The sequence below is a fragment of the Panthera leo genome, chromosome A3 (genome assembly GCF_018350215.1).
Source record: "Panthera leo isolate Ple1 chromosome A3, P.leo_Ple1_pat1.1, whole genome shotgun sequence".
NCBI classification, from domain to species: Eukaryota; Metazoa; Chordata; class Mammalia; order Carnivora; family Felidae; genus Panthera; species Panthera leo.
In genome coordinates this window covers 63,133,823-63,158,719 of record NC_056681.1, presented here as the reverse complement: position 1 = coordinate 63,158,719, position 24,897 = coordinate 63,133,823, and the positions used below count along the sequence as shown (strand labels likewise).

Below are 24,897 nucleotides of genomic sequence, written 5' to 3'. Positions count from 1 at the left end.
TACCTGGAGTAGATACTTGGAATATACTTTGAATCTGAGGCCTTGTGACTTTTTTCAGTTTTGGAAATTTTCTAGATATTTCTTTGAGTATTTTTCTCCTAGTTATTTTATTCCTGCTTTCTGTAACCCCTCTTAGAATATATTGGTTTCTCTCAAGCTATTGTCTATATGTATGTATACAAACAGGTACATTTGTGCACATCTATATTTGGTGTTTTTGTCTTCTTTCTCTGTACTGTTTTGGGTACCTTTACCAGAAAACTGTCGTCTGAGTCACTAATTCTCTAGAATTCATCTTTTTTTTTTTTTAATTTTGAAAGTACATTAAATTTTTTTTTTAACGTTTATTTATTTTTGAGAGAAAGAGAGACAGAGTGTGAGTGGGGGAGGAGCAGAGAAAGAGGTAGACACAGAATCCGAAGCAGGCTCCAGGCTCTGAGCTGTCAGCGCAGAGCCCAACACGGGGCTGAAACTCACAAACCATGAGATCATGACCTGAGCTGAAGTCAGACGCTTAACCAACTGAGCCACCCAGGCTCCCCTTGCTCTTTTTAAAATAGAAGTTATTCCTAATCTCTTGAGTATTCTAAACAGTTATTTTAAGGTCTTTGTCAGACTGCTCCATAAAATTGTTTCATGTGGAATGAATTTATGCTCAAATTATTGTTTTTTAAGATAGTTTTTCTTAATGTAAAACTTATGGCTGTGTTTTGAATTTTGATTTGCTGACTATATGATTGGGAGTCTTTTTGGTTTATCTTTTTATTCTCCTTTGGCCCATTCCTCTCTATCAGAGGAATTAGATTAGATAGTGGCATTTTAGGTCTTCCACCCAAAGTAATACTGGGAATATTACAGATCTTGTCACCAAGCTAGAAGTCAGCCTGGTTCGAGGTTTCTCTGGGCCCACAGCTTTTCCTACTACTGGAGCTCTGGCAGTAGCCCTTTTCCAACTTCCCTTCATGGGAGAGGAAGCCCCTGAAATTTCCCATTTCCTGGGAGTGAGATGAGTTATCCCCCAGGAACTAGTTCCTGGCCATCACTGCTGTTTCTGGACCTGTAATCCACCAGATCTCTGGTGTCAGCATTCTTGCTGCTTTGCATTTCTATTCTGTTTTACCCAGATAATTATCTTGTTTTTGAGCTCAGTTGGTTTTGGGGTTCTATTGCATATTTTGGTTATTATTAATATATATTGGGGATGTGGCTTGTCAAAATGTAAACCAGCTGTTCCATCTCTATCAGTTATATTGAAGCTCTTTAAAGCTTGCTTTTCTCGGGGCGCCTGGGTGGCTCAGTCGGTTGGGCGTCCGACTTCGGCTCAGGTCATGATCTCGCGGTCTGTGAGTTCGAGCCCCGCATCGGGCTCTGGGCTGACAGCTCAGAGCCTGGAGCCTGTTTCGGATTCTGTGTCTCCCTCTCTCTCTGACCCTCCCCTGCTCATGCTCTGTCTCTCTCTGTCTCAAAAATAAATAAATGTTAAAAAAAATTTTTAAAAAATAAAGCTTGCTTTTCTCATAGTAATAATAGATGATAATTTTAGAAAACAACCTGTTCAGAATGTGTTAAACACTTCACCAAAACAAACTTGTTTAATCCTCCCAACACTTTTCATTTTACAGAAAAGTTAGAAATGGGGAGGTTTCATATTTTGCCATGGATCACACAGCTATTACATGGCAGAGCAAGGATTCTAAAATAACTTGGCTCCATAGCATGTCCTCCTAACCACTATGATAGACTGTCTCACCTGTCAGTTGGGGAAAATCATACCGTGTTTGTTGTTGTGCAAGACAAGATGCGAAAAGTCTAGTGTTGTATCTCATGTATACTAGGCATTCAGTAAAGGTTTATTTTTCTTTCCTTAGTGCAGGCAAATATATTTTCAGTATGATAATTTAAACACCTCTGTGTAAGTTTGTTTTGTTTAAAATATAGCACATTTCATTTTAGTAAAAGAGCGGGAGTTCTAGGATTGAACTACTTTTCTTGTGTGGTGGTGGGGGCAGGACTGGCCTGGGAGAAATGCAGAGCTAGGGAATCAAAGAAATAGGGTCAAGTGTAAAGTCCAAATTGAAGACCAGACAACTGAAGGATTCTACAGAAAAGCTGGATTGATCCCGGCGGATTCCAGAGCAAAACACCGTGTGGACTAGATGGTAGGAGCTGGTGTCTTGATCATTTCCCAGGGCTCCTGAGGCTCCCGGATCCTTGGCAATGGGCAGAGAGGGCTCTGGTGAGGGCACTTTGCCAGATTTGGCCTCATTGAGTACTCTCGGATCTTTGTTTTCAAATTCCCCAAGTTAACAAGGAGAGTTTAGTCTTAGTTTGCAGCACATAAGGGACTAAATAGGCCCGGTTAACTGTTTATAGTTACAGTAGCCAAGAATCTAAATTAAGGAATTGCCTCTGGGGCCTTCAAGTATTTCCTCAGTCATCTCATCTCCTCCTTACTCAACCCCACTTATGTGGGCTTTCCACCGTTCTGCCCGCACATCCTCAGAGTCCAGCTCACACTCCACCCCTTCCATGGCACTGTACTGAGCCCTTGTACACCTTGTGCCTAGTAGTGCTCGAAATACACTGGAGGCTTTGAGAAAGAAAAGGTCCTTGTGAGATGTAATATTTGGAGGAAGTTTTACTAATTTGTATGAATAGGGATAAGTACGGAGATCATAAACAAATGCTTAGTTGAGAATATGGAGTGTGTGTGTGTGTGTGTGTGTAGCACATGTGTTAGAATGGGAACCAGCAAAGTGCACAACCTTACTAGAACAGAAAGTCTGTACAGGAATGTGGAAAAATTTTAAGGTTACAATCAAGTAGGAGGGTTGGGACCAGGCCATAGGTGACCCTTCAAGCTGGAATAGTTGATCAAGATGGAAAAAGAATTAGATCGAGATTTGTTAACAGTCACAAGCCCTTGTAAGTTCAGATGAGGAAGGATGATGCATGGTGAGGTGGCCTATTCTTATCTCAGATCTGCCTGCCTTTTCAGATTGGTTGCTTTTGGTAGAACCTCTGTCGGTCAAGTCAGGGAGGCCCAGGAGAGGTGCACTGACAGTGCCTTTTTTTCTTCTTTAAATGTTTATTTTTGAGAGAGAGAGACTGCGCGCGCGTGGGAGCTCATGAGCTGGGGGAGGGGCAGAGAGAGAGAGAGAGAGAGAGAGAGACAGAGGATCTAAAGCAGACTCTCTGTAGAGAGCCCGACGTGGGGCTCAAAGTCACAAACCGTGAAATCATCACCTGAGCCAAAATTGGACGCCTAACTGACTGAGCCACCCAGTCACCCCTCACTGATAGTGTTGGGGAGCATTACTAAGCTAGTATTTATTGCACTGGTATTTCAGTGCACTTGCTAGGAACATAAGGAAATCGGAAAAAAAACCCTTACCTCTTACAGTTCCTTTCCCCCTTAGTTTTTCCTGTATAGTGATTCCCTGTAGGAGACTTGACCTTAGACTGCAGCACTATTTAATGTCAGTCCTACAAGGCTGGTGGTCCTGTGGTGGGAAAGAGAATAGGTAAATTAAATCCACATGTAATCTTAGATCAATTAGTTTTTACTTTATTTACCTCCGTGACTCCAGTTTTTTCGGATGACTAGATCACAAAAGATGACTTTTGCTTTGGTTTTCTTTTCTTTCTTTCTTTTTTTTTTTTTTCTTTTCCCTGCTCACTCATTGTGGAGTATTTTAATCCAAATATGCTTAAAAGACTGTGAAGACTGAGCAATAGAAGACAGTAATCCATGACTATATCACTAGCACGTAACAGCTCTGGGGCATTTGGATTTCAGTTTTTGATTGGGCAACTGTGTGAGGATTATACCAAGCTGGCAATGTTAGTAATAAACTAGAAAACAATTCCGTGGAACTCAATGCATTTATCTTAATTTTTAAGAGGTATAAATCCAGTGATGAGAAGTAACTTCAACTCCTATAAATATAAAAGTGCAGGAGGACTATTTATATTATGAAAGATTTCAGACATTATATGAATGGATTATTTTTATTATGAGAAGTTTCAAATGTAAATTTTAAACATGTATAAAACATAAACATAAAAAACATACCAAAATTTCAAACACACATGTATAAAAGTAGAGAGAATAGTAAAATGAACTGCGATTACCCATCACCCAGATAGATACAATATTTATCAGAGTTTTGCCACACTTGCTTCGTCTGTCCCCTTCTTGATGGCTTGCTGAACTGTTACAAAGTGCATTTCTGATTTGTATTTCCAGTCCTATGCACTCCTCTGTGCATCTCTAAACAATACGGACACTTTCTTCCACGTGCATAATGCCATTGACACGTCCTAGAAATAATTCTTTGGTGTCCTATAGTATCTAGTACATATAAATCTCTTCTATTATTTGAAAATACCTCTTTTACCTTTGTTTTTTTGTTCAAGCCAGCATCTAACCAAGGTTCACACTTTGTATTTGGTTGTTATGCCTTTGGATCTCTTTTAATCTCGTAGTTCAGATTGTGGATGGCTGGTTTTGGTGGCTGAGGGGGTGAGTGGGAAGAAGCAGGGGTGGGGTGAATTTTTTAAGCTATGCTAAAAGGAAACCTTTAAAATCACAGAGCATGCTGGCAGTAGGGAGATTTGATTGTAAAGTTTATGGCTGAAACAACGTATTTTTGAATGTTTATTTATTTCGAGAGGGAGAGAACGTGTATGCATGCATGCACATGACCAGGAGAGGGACAGAGAGGGAGAGAGGGAGAGAGAGAATCCCAAGCAGGCTTAGTGCTGTTTGTGCAGAGCCAGACATGCGGTTTGATCTCCCCAACTGTGAGATCATGACCTGAGCTGAAATCAAGAGTTGGGCACTCAAACAGACTGAGACATCCAGGTGCCTCTATGGCCAAAATATATTTTTAGGCCCCTGTCAAACTTTTAAAAATGTTTCCTATAGAGTAGTTTTTTTTTTTTTAATTTTTAAAATGTTTATTTATTTTTGAGAGAGAGAGAAACAGAGTGTGAGTGGGGAAGGGACAGAGAGAGAGAGGGAGACAGAATCCAAAGAAGGCTCCAGGACCTGAGCTGTTAGCATGGAGCCTGATGCGGGGCTTGAACTCGTGAACCACACTAGATCATGACCTGAGCCAAAGTCCAATGCTTAACTGACTGAGCCACCCAGGCACCCCATAGAGTATTATTATTTATATATGATTTGTTTTATGCAAGACACAAACAACTAAATTTGAGTTACTATTTGGAATATTTAATTAGAAACTGAAGTTGTCAGGGCGCCTGGGTGGCTGAGTCAGTGAAGGGTCTGACTTCAGCTCAGGTCGTGATCTCATGGTCCATGGGTTCAAGCTCCACGTCGGGCTCTATGCTGACAGATCAGAGCCTGGAGCCTGCTTCAGATTCTGTGTCTGTCTCTCTGCCCCTCCCCTGCTTGCACTCTGTCTCTCTCTCTGTCTCTCTCTCTCTCTCAAAAGTAAGTAAACATTAAAAAAAAAAAAAAGAAAAATCTTTCTGCAAAATGTTTTCCTCAATTTAAAAACAGAGTATTTTTTCTTTGGATTTCATCTCTTTATTTTCATATATTTACTTTAGTCAAATCCAGTTATGATCCTCCTAAAATAATTGTCTGTCTACCACTGAATATGCTATTTCTTAGGATAATGTTATATGATCTGTTAAGGCATAAGGTTAAAAATTTTTATTAAAATTAAATATTCTTAAGCACAGCAGAGTAACACTTCATATAGTAGAGTGGAATCTCACCAACAGCAAAGTCCAAATAATCTAAAAATGTTTATACTAACCTGCTTTATTAATTTTCTGTAGGATTTGGTTGAAAATTTTGTGGGAGGCCACATTTTGAGAGACATGAAAATGATTATTAAGATATACCTTAAAATGTGTTTTCTTTGCATATAATCTCTGTAAAGACCGAACATAAGTTATAATGAAGTTATATTCTCTTTGTGTTTTGCAGTGTAGATTATCTGTAAGAGTTTCATTAACCTTCATCAGAACATTTTGAGTATGAGTGTAAGCCATGGTATTAAAGCTTATTTTGCAGACAAGACACATGCTTTATATGCCTTTGTAAGAAATGGAATCTTTAGTAGCTTCAGACCTAGCTTAAGACCCATAGTAAAGAGGAAGGTAAGTGAAAAGTAGAAAGGGAGACAAGTTTTAGTTTTCCTCCTTCCAAATATAAGGATATTTCTTCTTCTCTAACAATGTTAATGTGTATTAATAGTTCGTACTTTTATCTTTTGGTACCCGATTATTCCAAATGTTTGCTTCATCTATTCCTCTTAGGTGCCCCAATGTGAGTCTGCAAAAGCTGCCAGAACACTGGTTATGGAATGTTTTAGAGGAAATTAAATGCAGTGATCCCTCATCTAAACTCTGCGCTACAAGGCGCAGTGCCGGACTTCCTTTCTACATACAGGTACTTATCCACGGGACATAGCTGTCTGTCTGTCTTTTGATAATTTGTTTTATTTGTCTTTTGACGATCCCTTTGACATGTGAGGGAGCATATTGCATAAGAGATAGTTCTGGCTTTTATGTATGTGGCTTTGTTGCGTGTGTGGACAGTATGTTCCCATGACAGATCTGTTCTTGGAAGAAACCCTCTCTACAAAGTCAGTCTTGTAATGTGAACAGAGGGTGGTATGGATTTCCGCCTGTGTATTAAGTAGGCAGACATCACTGTGGCACATTCATGGCTCACTTCTAGGAAGTGTGCACGTTGCCTTTTTCTTTTTGAGTTAGAAAAAATAGTCTTCCTGTTATTTCAAGACCCTTAACACTTTCTCTGAAAGCAATAAGTATTAGCAATTTCTCTTCAATACGTCCATAAAATGTCCATGCGTAAAATAATTTTAATCCTAATGGTAGCTAACGTTTATAAATGGTTATTTGACATATATTAACTTATTTAATCTTTCTTCAAGCCCTATGAGATATGTCCTGTTATCATTTGTATACTATAGATGAGGAAACTGAGGCTGAGGAAAGTTAAGTGACTTGCCAAAAGCCCCAGAGATAGTGTGAGCAGGACTAAGACTGGAACCTTGGGCAGCCTGAATCCTGAACGACTCTACATGTGAAAATGGGTGTGTGGTAGTGCATTTTCTGTTTTTTAATGCAGAAGAAAGCATATTATACACACTGTTTTGCCCTTGCTTTTTTTCCACTTACTGTTTTACCTCAAAGATCATTGCGTATCAGCACACCCAGATATTGCTAGTTGATAGGAAGATATTTTATTTCCACAGTGTTGCAATTAAGAGGCTATCGTCCTCATGAATTCAACGAATAAAAACCAAAGTCCTCACAATATTAAATCAGACCCCAACCTGGAAGGTCTTTGTTTAATATTTAGTAAGATTCAGTCCAGGAATGATGGTGGTATAATAAAAGCAATGAAAATAAGTGCAACAAAGTGTTTTATTAGTGCCTCTACATTTTTTCCTTCTCTTTCTTACTCGTCAAATTTCCACAGTCATCATTTTGTGATGACAATGGACACCAACTTGCAGAGGTTGTTGATGTGATGCAGAGCTCATCGAAATGAAAACTCTCTGATCTGACCCATTCTGCATCAGTTTGGTTCATCTCCTGCCTGTAATTCATTTGGACCTCGTGTGTTTTTGCCTCACCTGAGGACAAATGTTAACATAGTAGCAAGGTCTAGTTGCATGTTTGTGCAGTGTGCTTATTCCACCTCTGGCTCCCGTCTAGTACTAAATATTGGTCATAGTGACAGAGCAGTTAGGACACATACTTTCTTTTTTTTATTTAATTTTTTTTAATTTTTTTTTTTTTTAACGTTTATTTATTTTTGAGACAGAGAGAGACAGAGCATGAACGGGGAAAGGGCAGAGAGAGAGGGAGACACAGAATCCGAAGCAGGCTCCAGGCTCTGAGCCATCAGCCCAGAGCCCGACGCGGGGCTCGAACTCACGGACCGCGAGATCGTGTCCTGAGCCGAAGTCGGCCGCCCAACCGACTGAGCCACCCAGGCGCCCCGATCTTTTTTTTAACTTTTTAAATGTTTATTTATTTTTGAGAGAGAGACACAGAGCGCAAGCAGGGGAGGGGCAGAGAGAGAGGGAGACAGAATCTGAAGCAGGCTCCAGCCTCTGAGCTGTCAGCACAGAGCCTGATGTGGGGTTCGAACTCACGAACCGAACCGCAAGATCATGACCTGAGCCAAAATCAGATGCTTAACTGACTGAGCCCCCCAAGCGCCCCAGGACATGTCCTTTTTTAGTCCATCCTTGGAAAGAATGTCATAACTATGCACACAACTCTTGGGGGCGGGGGGGAAGCCATGGCTCCAAGGAGACATTTCAGTAATTGCATGTAGCTTTTTTATTTATGTTAGTTGAGTAAAATCTAAATTATTAGAAAAATCTGTTCAGAGAGGCCCCCATCCCTCTTAGCATAACTTACCAATAAGTTATGTTCTCATGGAAACCTCTATTTAGTGTTAACTATGGAGAAAAACTGCCTACTTAGTTTATGAACTTATCTTTTGTACAGACAGATATAAAAATGCTTTGAGTGGTCATTAGGAAAATAGTATATATGTTTTATGAGCATAAATAGCATAAATATACTATAATAAATTTGTCTTTTTTTTTTTTAAGTTTATTTATTTATTTTGAGAAAGAGACACAGAGAGAGAGAACATGCATGAGCAGGAGAGGGGCAGAGGGAGAGGGAGAGAGAGAATCCCAAGCAGGCTCTGTACTGTCAGTGCAGAGCCCGATGTGGGGCTTGAACTCACAAAGTGTGAGACCGTGACCCGAGCCAAAATCAAGAGCTGGATGCTCAACTGACTGAGCCACCCAGGTGCTCCGATAAATATGTCTTTTAAACCTGGATCAGTTTGGTTCATCTCCTGGATGTGTTTACCTCTTTTATGGATTATAAAAGCTTCCAAAAAAGCTGAATAGCTTGAAACTTTCACTCTTGGGAGCTACTAGCTATGCACAAATGAAATAACCACTGCTACTCCTAGCTCTATACAACCACTGATCTGTTTTCTGTGTCTACAGATTTGCCTTTTCTGGATATTTCATATAAATGGGATCATATACTGTGTGGTCTTTATGTCTTTCACTTCGCATGTTTTCAAAATCCATCCATGTTGTAGCATATATCAGTACTTCATTCCTTTTTATTGGCTCAGGTGCTTTGATATCCTATTTTTATGTTTAATGTATATTGGCAAAATGTTAGACACAAAGTAAATTAGCAGCTCTTGAAAATTCAAATATAGGACCCCTTTGGAGTTTGTAGTATTTCCTTTTGCTCCATGGACTTCCCAGTATTATGGTTTGATGGTCCTTCAGGTAGAGACTCTTTGGTAAAAAATTAAACAACTGATCAATCTCCAGGGAGTTTCTAAATCCTTGCAAGAAATTTAATCCACAGGTGTTTTTGTTTTTTAAGTAAAGAGGATTTTCTTGTTGATAAATTTGTTACAAAATCCGACTTGCTGGGGGCTCCTGGGTGGCTCAGTCAGTTGAGCGTCTGGACTTTTGGTTTCAGCTCAGGTCATGATCCCAGGATCGTGGGATCAAGCCCCACATCAGGCTCTTCACTGAGCGTGGAGCCTGCTTGAGGTTCTCTCTCTTCTCTGCCCCTCTCCCCCACTTGTGTACACGTGCACTCTCTGTCAAATTAAAAACAAAAAACAGAAAACAAAACCCAAAACTGACTTGCTTATTGTATCTGAGACCTGTCACATAGTTGTGGTCCTAGGAGAGTGCTCAGTAAGAACCATTCATTCAACCTTTTAGAATTGTATAGTTAACAAGCAAACTGGAAATGACCTTAGAGATGCCATGATATCACCATCACCTTATTTTACAGATGAAGAATCTGAGGGATGGAGAAGTTAAACTACTTGCCCAAGGCTGAATGGCTTAATTAACTTGCTTGATACCACATGTTTTCATAAGGGGATTTTTCATTTTGGGATTAATTCTAGGAACTAGAAATAAGTATATGTAAAACAATAGCCCAGTTAATTTTTGTCTTGTTTTTCCATAGGCACTATTGGCATCTGAACCGAAGAAAGGCAAAATGGATTTGTTGAAAATAACAATGAAAGAGTTAATCTCCTTGGCTGGGCCTACAGATGACTCACAGAGCACAGTCCCCCAGGTAATAATGGAAATACACAAAGACTGCTAGGAAGGCAGTGATTTTAAATCTTTGCTGTCCAAAAAAAGAGTATCTGCTAAAAAAAAGAAAGAAAAAGAAAAGTATTTGCTCTAGATATAGAATTATTGAAAATAGGGTGGGTATTTGAAGCTTGCTCTGGATGCTTTTGTTTTGTTGGCCTTTCCTGTCCACAAAATAAACCATTGCTTTAGTTGATCTATGTTAACCAAAATGACCTATTTTTAAACTTTGGTGAAAACATCCAACTAAAGGCATTTTATAATGCTACTCTGCCAGTTTTATTTCACATTTCTCCAATACCTGGCTAGCTTTAACCTCTTTTCATGTATTAGTCCTCTGAATTAATTCTGTGAATTGCCCATTGAAAGACTTTTTGGCTATCTTTAATTTGGTTATTTGTCTTTATCTTTCAGGAGTTGGGTTTTTTTGGTTGTTTTAAAATGATTTTCCTGATAACAGTTCTTTTTGGTTGAGTTACACACCTCTTCTTCCAATCTGTGGCTTCTCTTTTCACTTTGCTTATGGTCTCTGTTATTGCATGGAAGTTTTAAATTTTAATAAAATGGAATATGCCGGCTTTTTCTTTTATGGTTTGTACATTCGGATCTTGTTTAATAAATACACCAAGGTCAGAACATATTTTGTATTTTCTTTTTAAAGTTTTAATTTTATTTCTCACATTTCTGTCTTTACACTATCTGTAATTCGTTTTTGTTTGTGTGTAAAATAAGAAAATAATTTTATTACCTTCCATTTGGATAATTAATATGCAAGTGTTTTTGATACAGTATATCCTTTCCCCTTGATTTATAGCACCCTTCTATCTCTGATATACTGTTCTTGTTGACATGCATGTCTGTTTGTGTGCTTTGTTTTATTGGTCTGTTATATTATCTCTGAGCCAAAAACTCTATTTTAATTACTATCTTTTCAATAACTTTTGGTATCTGGTAGGGTGAATTTCCCTTTTTTTCCTTTGCAATTATCCTGGCTATATTTTTTCCATTGCTCTTCCATATAAGTTATAGAATCAGCTTGCTAAGTTTAACAAAACCCCCTTTTGAATTTTTGTTGGAATTTAAATTTATTGATTTGTTTGGGGAAAATGACTCTGTGCTGAATATAAGCACAACAATAAGCAAAAAAATTAATTGCATTTATACACACCAGCAACATATAATACAATCCTTAAAATACTGTTTATAATCACTAGAAAAAATATAAAGTATGTAGAATTAAATCTCACAAAAGATCTATAAGACTTTTGTAGGAGATTATTTTTAAAAATAATGAAAGGGGTGCCCGGGTCGCTCTGTCAGTTGAGTGTCTGACTTTGGCTCAGGTCGTGATATCACTGTTCGTGGGTTCGAGCCCTGCGTTGAGCTCTGTGCAGACAGCTCAAGAGCCTGAAGCCTGCTTTGGATTCTGTGTCTCCCTCTCTTTCTGTCCCTCCCCCGCTCTCACTCTGTCTCTCAAAAATAAATAAACAGAATAAAAATTTTAAAATAATGAAAGACATAGAGAAAGAGCTGAATAAATGGAGAAAACTAGCCATGCTCATGGACTGGGAGATTTAAATTAAAAAAAAATTTTTTTTAATGTTTACTTATTTTTGAGAGTAAGAGAGAGAGAGAGAGAAAGAGACAGCATGAGTGGGAGAGGGGCAGAGAGAGAAGGAGACACAGAATCTGAAGCAGGCTTCAGGCTCTGAGCTATCAGCACAGAGCCTGATGCAGGGCTCGAACTCATGGACCGTGAGATCATGACCTGAGCCAAAGCCGGATGCTCAACTGACTGAGCCACCTAGGCACTCCTAGAAGATTTAAATATTAAAAAAGAAGTCATGTCAGCTATTGTGTATTACAACTAATGACTTGTCTGTAAATCTTTTGGATTTTCTTTATGGATAATCATATCCTCAGTAAATAATGCTAAATTTGTTTTACCTTTCTAATTCTTATTCATAAAATATTTTTCTTATTCTGCTGGCTGGAACTTGTAGTATGATTTGTATAGCAATAGAAATAGCAGTTATCCCTATGTGATTGCTGATATTTGCTGTAGGTTTAAATCTGTCATATAGCTCATTAAGGAAATCACATTTCCTTGAATGCTTTCAAGTATCTTTTGAGATAAATGTCTTCTTCTCGAATTTGCAAATAATCATGAATATACTTATTTTTGATCCAATACCATCTTTGCGTATGGAATCCTAACCCACAACTTTGACATGGTGAATTGTTTTTACACATTGCTAGATTTCCTTAAAATCTTTTAAAAAATATTTTTTGCGTATTTTCACTGGGTTCATGAGATTGACCTGTGGTTTTTCTTTTCCATGCTGTACCTGTCCTTATTTTTTATGTAAAATTTTTTATTGAATTATAACATATACAAAGACATATAGAAATCATATCTGTACAACAATAAAGTTTCACGAGGTGAACATACTGGTGTAACTAGCAAGAGACAGAACATTTTAACACCTCAAAGCCTCCTCACGCTCCTTCTAATCAGTACCTTTTCCCCAAGGGTAACTACTAGCCTAACTTTAACACCTTAGTTTTAGTTCTACCTGGTTTTTTTAAGTTTTAAATAAACGAAAACATACCATTATGTACTCTTTTGATGTGGTTTCTTTTGACCAACATTATGTTTATATTATCCATCCAAGTTGTAATTTATTTATTTTCGTTGCTATATGATATTATATAATTTATTCATTCTTCTGCTGATGACCATTTGGGTTGGTTTTTATTTTGGGTTATTAAGAATAGTACTTTTAAGAACATTCTTGTACATGCCTAATGGTGAACATATATATATTTCTTTTCGGTAGATACCTACGAGTGTTTTTGGGGTATGTTGTATATTAAGCTTTAATAGAAATTACCATTTTCCCAAAGTAGTTGTCCTTACTTTTCTAGCCAAGCTGTGCTAGACTGGTAAAATAAATTTGGGAGTCTTCTCTTCTCCAAATAGTTTATATAAATTGGGATTATCTATTCTTTGAATATTTGGTAGAATTCATCTATAAATTCATGTGGGTCAATATTTTGGTAATTGTTGTAGTTATTATATTGGATTTGTTTTTTTGTTTTTGGTCTTTGGGTAGGATTTTTATCTATTGATTTCCTTTATGTAATGATAAACATCTATTTGTTTTGATACATTCTATTTCCTGGGAAATTGTTCATTTTGTCTAATTTTTCAAATCGATTTGGGTAGCATTATTCACAGTAGTATTTTTGCTTTATTCTCTGTAGTATCTGTAGTCATATCATCCTTGGTATTCATGATACTGCTTGTTTTCTTCTCTCTCTTCTTGGTTGGCCAGAGGTTTGTTTCTATTTCAAAGAATCAGCTTTAGGTTTTGGTAATGGTCTTGGTTATGTCATTGCTTTTTTCAAAATTTTCTGCTCTTTTAAATTTTCTTTCTCTTCTCTAACTTATTGTTCTTTGTCATCTGAATTGGACACTGAGAATATTCATTTTTAGTCTTTTTTTCTTTATAGAAGCATGTAAGGCATGCATTTTTTTTTTTTTTTTAAGTTCCACTTACATTGCATCTCAAAATGTTGATGTGTAGCACCTTGGTTATTGGTCAGCCCTAAATGTTAATTTTTTTTTCCTTTGACCACTTTTTTTTAAAAAATAAAGTATCAGTTTTAAAAGTATTTAAAGAAATCAGTTTCTGACTTAGTTCCACTGTGATCAGAACATAATATGTAAGATTTTAATTATTTGGTATTTGTTGAGATTTTATTTGTGGCTAGGTTTTAAGTCATTTAAAAAAATAAATGTTTCATGTGTACTTGAAAAGAACGTGTTGTCTCTATTTGTTAGGTGCAGGATTCTGCATATGTCCATTGAATCAAACTTTTTAGTTGCACTGTTTAAATCTTTTAAAAAATTGATTTATCAGATAATTGTATTTTATCAAAATCTGCTATTTCATTTGTGGATTATTTATTTCTTCTCAAATTCAGTAATATTTTTATTTTGAGGTTATGTTATTGAATGTGTACAGATTTAGAATTACCAGGGTCTTCAACCACATCTAATTTTTAGCTTTTTATTCTAGGTTCATGCTTTAAATATCCTTAGAGCCTTGTTCAGAGATACACGTCTGGGAGAAAATATTATTCCATATGTGGCTGATGGAGCTAAGGCTGCAATTCTAGGCTTTACATCACCAGTCTGGGCAGTAAGTGCTTTTGCCATTTTTTTTTCATTGACTTAATTATACTTCCGAGTAGGTTTTAATAAGCTACTATTTATCTTCTTTGTTGGCTTTTTAGCCATAATTATTTGTTTTCTTATTTAAGTGATTGCCTTAGGGGTTTTAGCATGTATCTTTAGCATCACTGTCCACCCTCAAGTGATACCGTATCACTTCATTTGAAGTGTAAGAACCTAATGATACATATTTCCTTTTCTCTCCTCCCAATCTTTGTGCTTTTATTAGTTTATGTATGTTATAAACCCACACTACATTGTTATTATTTTTGTTTAAACTGTCACTTATCTCTTTTTCAAAATTTATCATGTTAACCATTTTAAAATATACAGTTCAGGGGTGCCTGGGTGGCTCAGTCGGTTGAGCACCTGACCGGCTCAGGTCATGATCTCATGGTTCCTGAGTTTGAACCCCACGTTGGGCTCTGTGCTGACACCTAAGAGCCTGGAACCTGTTTCAGATTCTGTGTCTCCCTCTCTCTCTGCCCCTCCTCCTCTCACATTCTGTCTCTCTCTCTCTCAAAAATAAATAAACATTAAAAGGTAAATAAATAAAAATAAAATATACAGTTCAGTGGCACGAGGTACATTTGCAGTGTTGTGCAGTCATCACCACTATCCATTCTCAGAACTTTTCATCACCCTAAACAGAAGCTCTGTATCTGTTAAACAGTCACTCCTCACTTCCTTGGTGAGGTACTCCCTGCCCCAGGGAACCTCTGTTCTACTTTCCAGGCTCTATGAATTTGCCTGTTGTAGGTACCTCATATAAGTGAAATTACAGAATTTTTGTCCTTTTGTATCTGGATTATTTCATTTAGTGTAGTGTTTTCAAGGTTTATCCATGTTGTAGCCTGTGTTATTATTTCGTTCCTTTTTAAGGCTGAATGGTACTCTGTTGTATGTATATAGGACATTTTGTTTATCCATTCATCTGTTGATAAACATTTAGGGGGTTTTTTGGCTATCATGAATAATGCTGCTCTAATTGAGAGTCAGTATTTTGTAGTGTAGCCAAAGGCACAGACTTCCAAGGTAAAGAGGAATCCTCAAGGTTGCCAACTTCTGCCTGGAAAATTGTGCATCTTCCTGTAAGAGAGATACATGTCTGAAATCCTGTCTAGGAGCATTGCCTAACTACTCCTGAGGACACAGTGTTTACCTTTTGCATTTACAGGAAGCAGAGCAATACCTGTGTACCTTCAGTAGAGTCATAGAGGTAGGAATGGGGCTTTACCATCCGGAAAACTAGAGATCATAAAACTGATTGCCAGCAATATCAATATTGTTTTCGACACGTCGTAAATTCAAGATGAACAAAGAAATGCTTTCAGAGGGTGAAACCTGGTGACTTTTCCAACATTTTAGCAAAACTGAAAGTATCAAAAATGAGTGCCTTATTTTAAAAAAAATCTTTTTTGAGCCCTTTTGAAATAGTAACACATATACTGCAGAAAATTAGAAAATAAAGAAAAGCATAGAAAGAAAAGTAAAAGTTACCTGTTTAACCGCCATAGAGATGATAATCATTATTAGCATTCTGATGTATTTTCTGCCTTTTTTTAACGTGGGTTTCAAATGTAGTACTCAGATACACACATATATCCACAAAAGACTGCATTCACATATATAAGTGCTCATGTGTAGTTTTATGTGGGGGGGGGGGATATTCCTTACTAACACTGGTGATGAAGGGATCTTTTTGGTTCTATTCAGTTTGCTGTACTTGAGAAAATAAACATCATAGCTCTAATGATCAGTACTGTGACTTTAATATATTGATTGTTAGCCTTTTTTTCTTATAAAAACTTAATCTAAGATATGCCAAAATTATAAATCAACATAATCAATGAACATGAAGAGGGCTTCATTTTAGGACAATTGAAATGTATAACAGTTTAAAACAACCTACCACAGCATTCTCTGTTGAAGTCATTTACAGAGTGGTTTTTCCTGAATGCATGTGAAATGTGGTTTAATTTACTGAAACCTAATTTGTGCACATCTTTTCAAGAATATATCTTGTGCCTAAATGTGACTACATTTGTACTTTGGACCTAACTGTTTTTCCATGTTGCAGAGGAAAACACAAGTAAAATTAACTTAATTTTAATTTTGCAGTAAAGGAATGTTTTCCAACAAGCATTCATGTATAATTTTATTTTTTGTTTACAGATTCCTCAATCCTATGTATTGAGACCATACAAATTTTTTGATCTTTGCCATCCCTTGTGCATTTTTAAAATACAGGGGAAAGGTATTGTAAACAGATTAGCATTAAGCACATCTACTGTGTTGCAGATGATATGTTAAACACTAGAAATACAAGGATAAATAAGACATGATCATAATGATGTCTGTTTTATTGAGGATTTTCTGTGTGCCTGGCATCATTTACCTTGATAATCTCAGTTAATGCTCAGAACAGCCTTGCAAAGTAGATTCTGTTATTACAGTCATTTACAGAAAAGGAAAACAAGGCTCAGGAAGGCAAAATAACTTTGTGTAAGAACACACAACTATTATCTGTCTGACTCCAGAATCTGGGCTATTATAGGGGAAAGTTTTTGGTGTTAGAGGAATACAGAGAAGGTTCATTTTACCTACCTTATAGGTTTTTGGCCCTGTTACTTAGGAAACAGAGCTGGAACTATATTCTAGGTGCTAAGGTTTTATTGAGTGGCACAAATCCAAAGCAGCAGGAATGAAGGAAAAAGGGAAGGTGAGACAAGGAAAGAGGAAAGACATTATTACTAAGCAGGCCTTGACTTTGCAGGAAAACCAAGCTAGTCGTCTGGTCATGTGATACATCTTCTAACCGGGCCATGTGAAACTACCACCTCTTGGAACAGTTCCATCTCCTCTCTCTTACTGGCCAAAGATTAACCGTTGGGGCACATGTTGGCATAACCTTTGGGCAACTGCAAGAGAAGGCAGTTCCCATGCCCTGTGATACAGTGTCTCATCTGAGTCTGGAAATGTCCGGATGTTCTACAGCCTCTATGGGTATAATTGGAACAGACCTCGGGTTTCAAATTGTGGCTCCTACTGCTGTTGAAAAATCCTTCATGAGAGAGTTTCACAGTAGGGGAGTGATGGCATCTGATTGATGCAGTTAAAAATGGAGACTCAATTGTAAGGTGGCAAGAGAGAAGGAGGAAGACTAATCAGGAAGCTGTTGTAATAGTTTTGCCAAGTCATGATGATGGCTCAGAATGGAAAAATATTAGTAAAAATGGTGATATGTGATGATCTTTGACATGTATTTTGGAGATGAAGCTAGTTAAGTTAAAAATATAGGTGAGAGTAATTTATAGTTCCATACACACACACACACACACACACACACACACACACACACACACACTGAGGTATTTCTGAGCATTCCCTTTTTTTTTAGTTCAGTGACTGGAAAACCTGATCTTCTTTCCCTGCATCGTCACACCGTCATTGCAGGGCAGGTAACTCGTCTTTCCAGCTTGCCCAGAAACTCTACCGAGTATGCCATTTTGGCATCCTACTAAGACCCACACTGAGTTTATATTTCTATCTGGTATGTCTTTAGTTGCTTACCTCAGGCCAGCTCTGGCCCAGAGGGGGAAAAGGAGTCTTTCGGATCTTCCCAGTAGCACAGCCATGTATACTTTGTGCCTCTGTTGGCACCAGCATGTCCAGGCTCTCTGATAGTTGTGAGTTTGCCCCAAGGTTGCCAGGCTGAAGACTGTGTGGTGCTTAAACCTAGCCATGCTCTACATTACACTGCATGCCTTGGCATGGAGCTTTACTCACAGGAAAGTACTTAAAAAGAAAATAAAAAGATCATGCAGGGGCGCCTGGGTGGCTCAGTTGGTTAAGCGTCTGACTTTGGCTCAGGTCATGATCTCATGGTCAGTGGGTTTATGCCCCGTGTTGGGCTCTGTGCTGACAGCTCAGAGCCTGGAGCCTGCTTCGGATTCTGTGTCTCCCTCTTTCCACCCCTCCCCCTCTCACGCTCTGGTCTGTCTCCCTGTCTCTCAAAAATAAATAAACATTAAAAAATTTTTTTAAAAAAGTCTTGCATAGGTGGTATATGGATGGGTGGAAGTTCTGAGTCTCTTCCTTTGTCTCACTCTTTTGGAACGAGGTCACCATGAACTCCAGAACTTGGCTGGCCCTCCCCTTAATCATAGGCCCAGAAATCTCAGTACAGCTTTCCTGGATTACAGATGAGGGATTTATGACCTAAAGTTTTAAGTGTCTTCTTCAAAGTCACATGGCTAAGAAGTGATGAAAGGCAAATTAGAACCAAATCTCATTTCATTTTTTTCACAGAGTATTTCTTTCTACTATAAACTGGTACCATGTACACTACACAAAATATTTTATATTGTATGCAGATCCCATTGTCAGGGATGTGACCGTCTATTAAGGGTGAAGGTGTATGGTGTATAAATGACTGTACCACTTAGTGATTGCACATAATAGGCTGTGCATTTATATTTTAAAACTATTTGTCAAGGGGGCATTTATGTTATATAAGTAAAGCCATACATATATAAGAAAAATGTATTGTCTACACATAAACATATATACATGCATGCACACTTCTACAGACTCTCTCTCTCTTTCCCCCCGCCTCTCTCTCTCTCTCTCTCTCTCTCTCTCTCACACAGACACACACACACACACACACACACACACACACTGCTTTGTGAAACCTAATTTTCTTTTCCTTTGCCTAACCCTCCTATATTTTACACAAGACTGTATGGTTAGCCTTTTCATGCTAGAAAGGAAAAAAAAAGTATATATACTTAATGAATAGAAGGGAAAAACTGATAGCAGTTGTCAGTTTGTAGCTGAATATCAAATCTTTATCAACACTGTGTTCAGGGCTTGATGGGGAAGGAGGTAAGAAAACAGGAAGGTTTTCTGGTATTTTCCTTATGATAAGAATTGACTATAGCTGAAGTTATTTGGCAACCATTCTGTTCTCTCCATTTTTAACTTTACTACTTTTTTCTGTTGTTACTCTCTTTTTTTACTTGTATTCTCCTTGATCCATCCTTCCCAAATAGGACATGTTTTCATTGTCGTTACTATGATGATCTTTCCAAAATATATTAGTGCTGATAATGACCTTTTTCATTACCCACATGGATATATCAATGATGCATATTCGTATCTACTAACAATGATTTAGGAGTTGGTAATGCAGTTTGTCAGTCATCACCTCTCCTTCAATTGTACTTCTATGTACTTTCCCTCCTTAATTAGCTTTATAGTGGAGAAGGCCAGAAAATATGGATGAAATATTGGAAAATAAAAGGAGTACTTTACACAGATGTCCTGGAACTATTATACTACCTACAGCACAGAAACATAGGGACGCTCTTCTGTCTTAAGTAACAAGTAGTGTCTTCCATGCTAGTTATTTTGGTCTATATTTACAGTAATTGTTTTTAATGTTGTGCTATATTACTTCTACACATTTAGAATATAGAGTATATATTTTCAACATATGAAAATCAATATAGTACCCCCTATGAATAGACTAGTGGATAAAACCATATGGTCATTTAAGCAGATGCGGAAATCCCAACACCATTTCTTGTTATAAATACTCAATAAAGTACGAATGGAGGGGAACTTTCTCAACCTGACAATGGGTATCAATGGAAAACCCATAGCTAATAACATACTCAATGGTGAAAGACTAAAAAAAGCTTTCCTCCTAAGATCAGGAATAGGACAAGGGTATCAACTCTGGCACATCTGTTCAACATTGTACTAGAAGTTGTAGGTAGGGCAGTTAGACAAGAATAAGAAATAAAAATCAGCAAGATTAGAAAGAAAGATGCAAAACTATCGCTATTTTTCAGTGATGTAATCATATACAGTATATAGAAAATCCTAAGAACACACACACACACAACCATTAATTAATTAACCATTAACAAACAAATTCATCAAGGTTGTAGGATACAAGAGTAACATACAAAAATCAATTGTAGTTTTATAGACTAGCAATGAATAATCCAAAAATGAAATTAAAGGGGCACCTGCATGTCTCAGTTGGTTAGTTAGGTGTCTGACTCTGGCTCAGGTCGTGATCTCATGATTCATGAATTCGAGCACTGCATCGGGCTCTGTGCTGACAGCCCAGAGCCTGGAGCCTGCTTCAGATTCTGTGTCTCCCTGTCTCTCTGAGCATCCCCTGCTCACACACGGTCTCTCTCTCTCTCTCTCTCAAATATAAATAAACATTAAAAAAATGAAATTAAGAAAACAATTCCATTTGTAATAGCCTCAAAGGGAATAAAATACTTAGGAATACATTTAACAAAAGAAGTGTAAGACTTGTACACTGAAAATTACAAAACATTTTTGAAAGAAATTGAAAAAGGTCTAATAAATGGAAAGATATTTCATGTTCATGGACTGGAAGACTTCATTAATATTGTTAAGATGGCAATACTCCCCAAATTGATCTGCAGATACAATACAGTCTCTGTTAAAATCCTATTGGAGTTTTTTGCAGAAATTGACAAAGTGATTGTAAAATTCAGATGCAAATGCAAGGGACTCAGACTAGCCAAAACAATCTTGAAAAAAAAACAACAACAGAGGACTCACATGCCCAAATTTTGAAACTTACAATAAAGGCAACAGTAATCAAGATAATGTGGTACTGGCATAGGAAAGACATTTATAAATCAATACAATAGAATTAAGTGTCCAGAAATAAAACCTAACATTTAGTAAAAAGGACATTTCAGTGGGGGAAAGAATAGTCTGTTCAGCAAATGGTACCAGGACAGCTGCATATATACCTGTAAAAGAATGAATTTGCATCCTATCTTATACCATATTAAAAAATTTCAAAATAGATCAAACTCCTTAATTAATTAATTAATTAATTTTTAGAGAGAGAGAGAGAGCACATGAGCAGGGGAGAGGGGAGGGACGGAGAGAGAGAGAGAGAGAGAGAGAGAGAGAGAGAGAGTCAGAGTCTTAAGAGGCTCCACGCTGAGCAGAAGCCCCTCGTGAGAGAGAGAGAGAGAGAGAGAGAGAGAGAGAGAGAGAGAGAGAGTCTTACGAGGCTCCACGCTGAGCAGAAGCCCCTCGTGGATGAGGGGCTGGATCCCACAACCCTGGGATCATGACCTGAGCTAAAATCAAGAGTCAATCGATTGAACCATCCAGGTGCCCCAATGATGAAACTTTTAGAAGAAAATATTAACTGTCAATCTTTGTGACCTTGGATTAGGTAACAGTTTCTTAGATATGATACTTAAAGCATAAGCAGCAAAAGAAGAATGTTAGACTTGATCAAAATTTAAAATGCCAGTGTTTCAAAGGATACCACCAAGAAAATGAAAAGACAACTGACTGGGAGAAAATATCTGCAAATCATGTATCTGATATTTGGTTAGCATATAAAATGTATAAAGAACTCTTAAAACTCAATGATAAAAAGGCAAACTGGTTAAAAATTGGGCAAAGAACTTGAATACCTTTCTCCAGAAAAGGTACGTAAATGTACAATAAGCACATGAAAAGATGCTTAACATCATTAATCACTAGGGAAATGCAAATCAAAATCGTAGTAAGATACCATTTCACACCCACTTAGAATAGTTACAATAAAAAAGATGGACAGTAACAGTTATTGGGGAGCATTTGGAGAATTGGTGAAATCAGAACCCTCATACAGTGCCGGTGCAAATGTAAAATGGTACTACCTCTTTGTCAGGTTCTCAAAAGGTTAACGTAGAGTTACGGTTACCAATGGGAGAGTATGCATTGTGTGAATGGAGGTCTTGGGTCTTGGGTTCCCCACAAAAGATTTATGTGAGGATCCACACTTGAATAAAGACAGCCAGAAGGAAAGTGGCAAGCACAAAGCAGTTTATCAAGAACATTACACTCTTGAAGTGAGAGAGTGGACAGGCCCAGAGGTGGCAACTGTACTGGGGTTAGGAGTGTCTTTTTATGTTTGTGTAGGTTATGGGTCATAGCTAGGGTTGTCTCCAGCTGAGGTTGTTTCCAGTCATCTAAAGTACTCCTACTTGTTGGGAGGGGTAGTTTTTGACCCTACAGGGTTCTTGCCAGAACTGTCAAGACCATCTTCTGCCACAGGGGTGGGCAGGGAGGTGGGTCAACACCGCAAGGTAAATATAATGAGGCCATATGTTACCATGGGGTAGAGGTTGAGGATGAGAGTGCATGTTCTGCACCTGTGGCTCTTGGTCTGTAAGCCCTAGGGTGTTGGAAGCCACAAAGTCAGGATGTTGTGCCCTCAGGCTTCTAATGTGTCGCCTCTTTATCACTGCCTTTGCCTCCAGCTCATGTCTAACTAACTGCCTACTCTTTCTACCATATGGCTCAGCAATACCATTTCTATGTATATACCCAAAAGAAATGAAAACACGTTCAGGCAACAACTCGTATATGAGTGTTCATAGCATCATTATCCATACTAGCCAGAAAATGGAAACAACCCCAATGTTCGTCAAATGATGAGTGGATTTAAAAATGTGGTATATCCATACAATGGCATATTATTTGGCCATGAAAAGGGATTACATACTGATACATGTTACAACATGAGTGAACTTTGAGAGCAGCTAAGCTAGACAAAAGAGGCTGCATGTTACGTCATCACGTGCATATGAAATGTCCAGAATAGGTAAATCCATAGAGACAGAAAGTAGATTAGTGTTTGCCTAGTGTGGGAGGGTGCGTGATGACTACTAATGTGTATAGGGTTTCATTTTGCAGTGATGAAAATATTGCAGCATTAGGTAGTGGTGGTAGTTTCCTATGTTGCGAATGTAGTAAAAACCACTGAATAGTTAGTACCCTTTAACGTGGTGAATTTTATGGTATGTGGATCATATCTGAGTAGAAGGAAAATTAATTTTATTAATGGCTTAAAAGATCATGATTTGGTGACCTTTGGGGGCTGCCATGGCATGAACCCATTATCCTGCAAACTGGTAAATTTATGGAAATGATTCTGTAGTAACCGAGTAACAGGGTAATCAAAGAGCTGATGAAGGAAAACTTTATTTTTCTGAAAAGTATAGCTAATTAATGGTAGAATATCAATCACCATTTTGCTACACCTACTGGAATAGGCAATGACGATTATTGGCTGCTAATGAGGGAACTTGATAATGAATGAATCAGAGTACTACTACTGGAACCCTCAGATCCATCTTAATATTACAGAAAGACTGTCTCCTGCGTCAAGCCCATGGAATCACACAAAGGGGTTTTCTTTCTGGGGGTACCCATTCACTTTGTAAAACACTTTGTAAAACAAAGTTTTGATTAAGGGCAGGCATCCTCTTTCATCTCCAGGAACTCCTGTTTTAGCTTTTGCATCTACACTACATCTAACAGCTTTTCTTAGAAAGTTTTGTTCAGGGCAGAATGGAATTTGTGCTCCTGTTTTTCTTTTTATGTTTTTGTGTGATTCCTGAGAGGAGACAGGGTTTTTATGTGACTTCATCAAGTCATCTTAAACCCAAGAGTCTTTGAGCACTAAGTCAACAGATGAGGTAAGAGATAATCAAGATCTGAGATAGGCCAGAGGCCATGTTGACAGTGTAACAGGATAGATTTGTTGTTCGGGGATATTGGTTAGGGCACATAGTAGTGTCTTCATGAATGTTTGTTGACTGTGGAATGAACATAAGTGAATTTATCCAATTTTAGGGTTTTATTGCAATATTGTTATAAATTATACCACTTTGGTGTGAATTATAGTCTACTTTTAGAGTTACCATGCATGAATTGAGTCAGTCTTGGGCTTCTAGAGGAGAGGTTGCAAACCGATGGCTGATAGGTCAAATCTAGCCTACAACTGTGTTTTATTTGGCCTCCTCAGTGGTTTTTTTTCCCCCCCTTTAATCTGTTGCCAACATTTCAAAATAATGGATTTCACATAAAAACTGGGTTTTCTGGCTTCTCTTAAAAAAGCAGATCTGGCAACACTGGGCTTACATTCCCTCATGCTACTCAGTGAAAGCTGAATAGTGACTGCATTAGACCTAGTCCTGTGCTGCTCCTGTCACTCACTGGTTCCTGTGGACATCTGAGTTTGTGACCCCTACTGTAGTGGTTTTAGAGGGCTATTTTCTAAGTCAGTCTAAGTCTAAAAGTGTTACTTTGAATTGCCTTTCCTCTTATGTTGCTGTTTAAACATACCACATGATTATGACACCTATCTCATTAGAATGTAGGCTCTGTGTTGGCTGTAAGTGTGTCTTCTATTTCTAGATATTCTCCATGATGCTGGTATAGTGCCTTACATATTGTAGGGAAGTCAGTACGTATTTATACATCTCTGCTCGGATTTGGCAAGGTAATTGAGGAAGCCCAATATGCCGTGGCATTCAGACATTAACACATTTTTTTTGTGATGTTTATTTATTTTTGAGAGAGAGAAAGAGAGTGAGCATGCATACGCGTGCACACAGAGGA

The 24,897-nt window shown here is 37.8% G+C and overlaps 1 protein-coding gene across 4 annotated transcripts in view; it reads left to right on the top strand.

The window, feature by feature from the left end:
• The window catches only part of THADA (THADA armadillo repeat containing), a 325,833-nt gene that overhangs the window by 74,220 nt on the left and 226,716 nt on the right, over nt 1-24,897 (top strand). For all 4 annotated transcript variants that reach the window (XM_042932129.1, XM_042932128.1, XM_042932131.1 and 1 more), the window contains 3 exons: nt 6,298-6,430; nt 10,051-10,164; nt 14,270-14,392. In XM_042932129.1, coding sequence (XP_042788063.1) covers nt 6,298-6,430; nt 10,051-10,164; nt 14,270-14,392 — 370 coding nt within the window. The remainder of the gene's footprint in view (nt 1-6,297; nt 6,431-10,050; nt 10,165-14,269; nt 14,393-24,897) is intronic.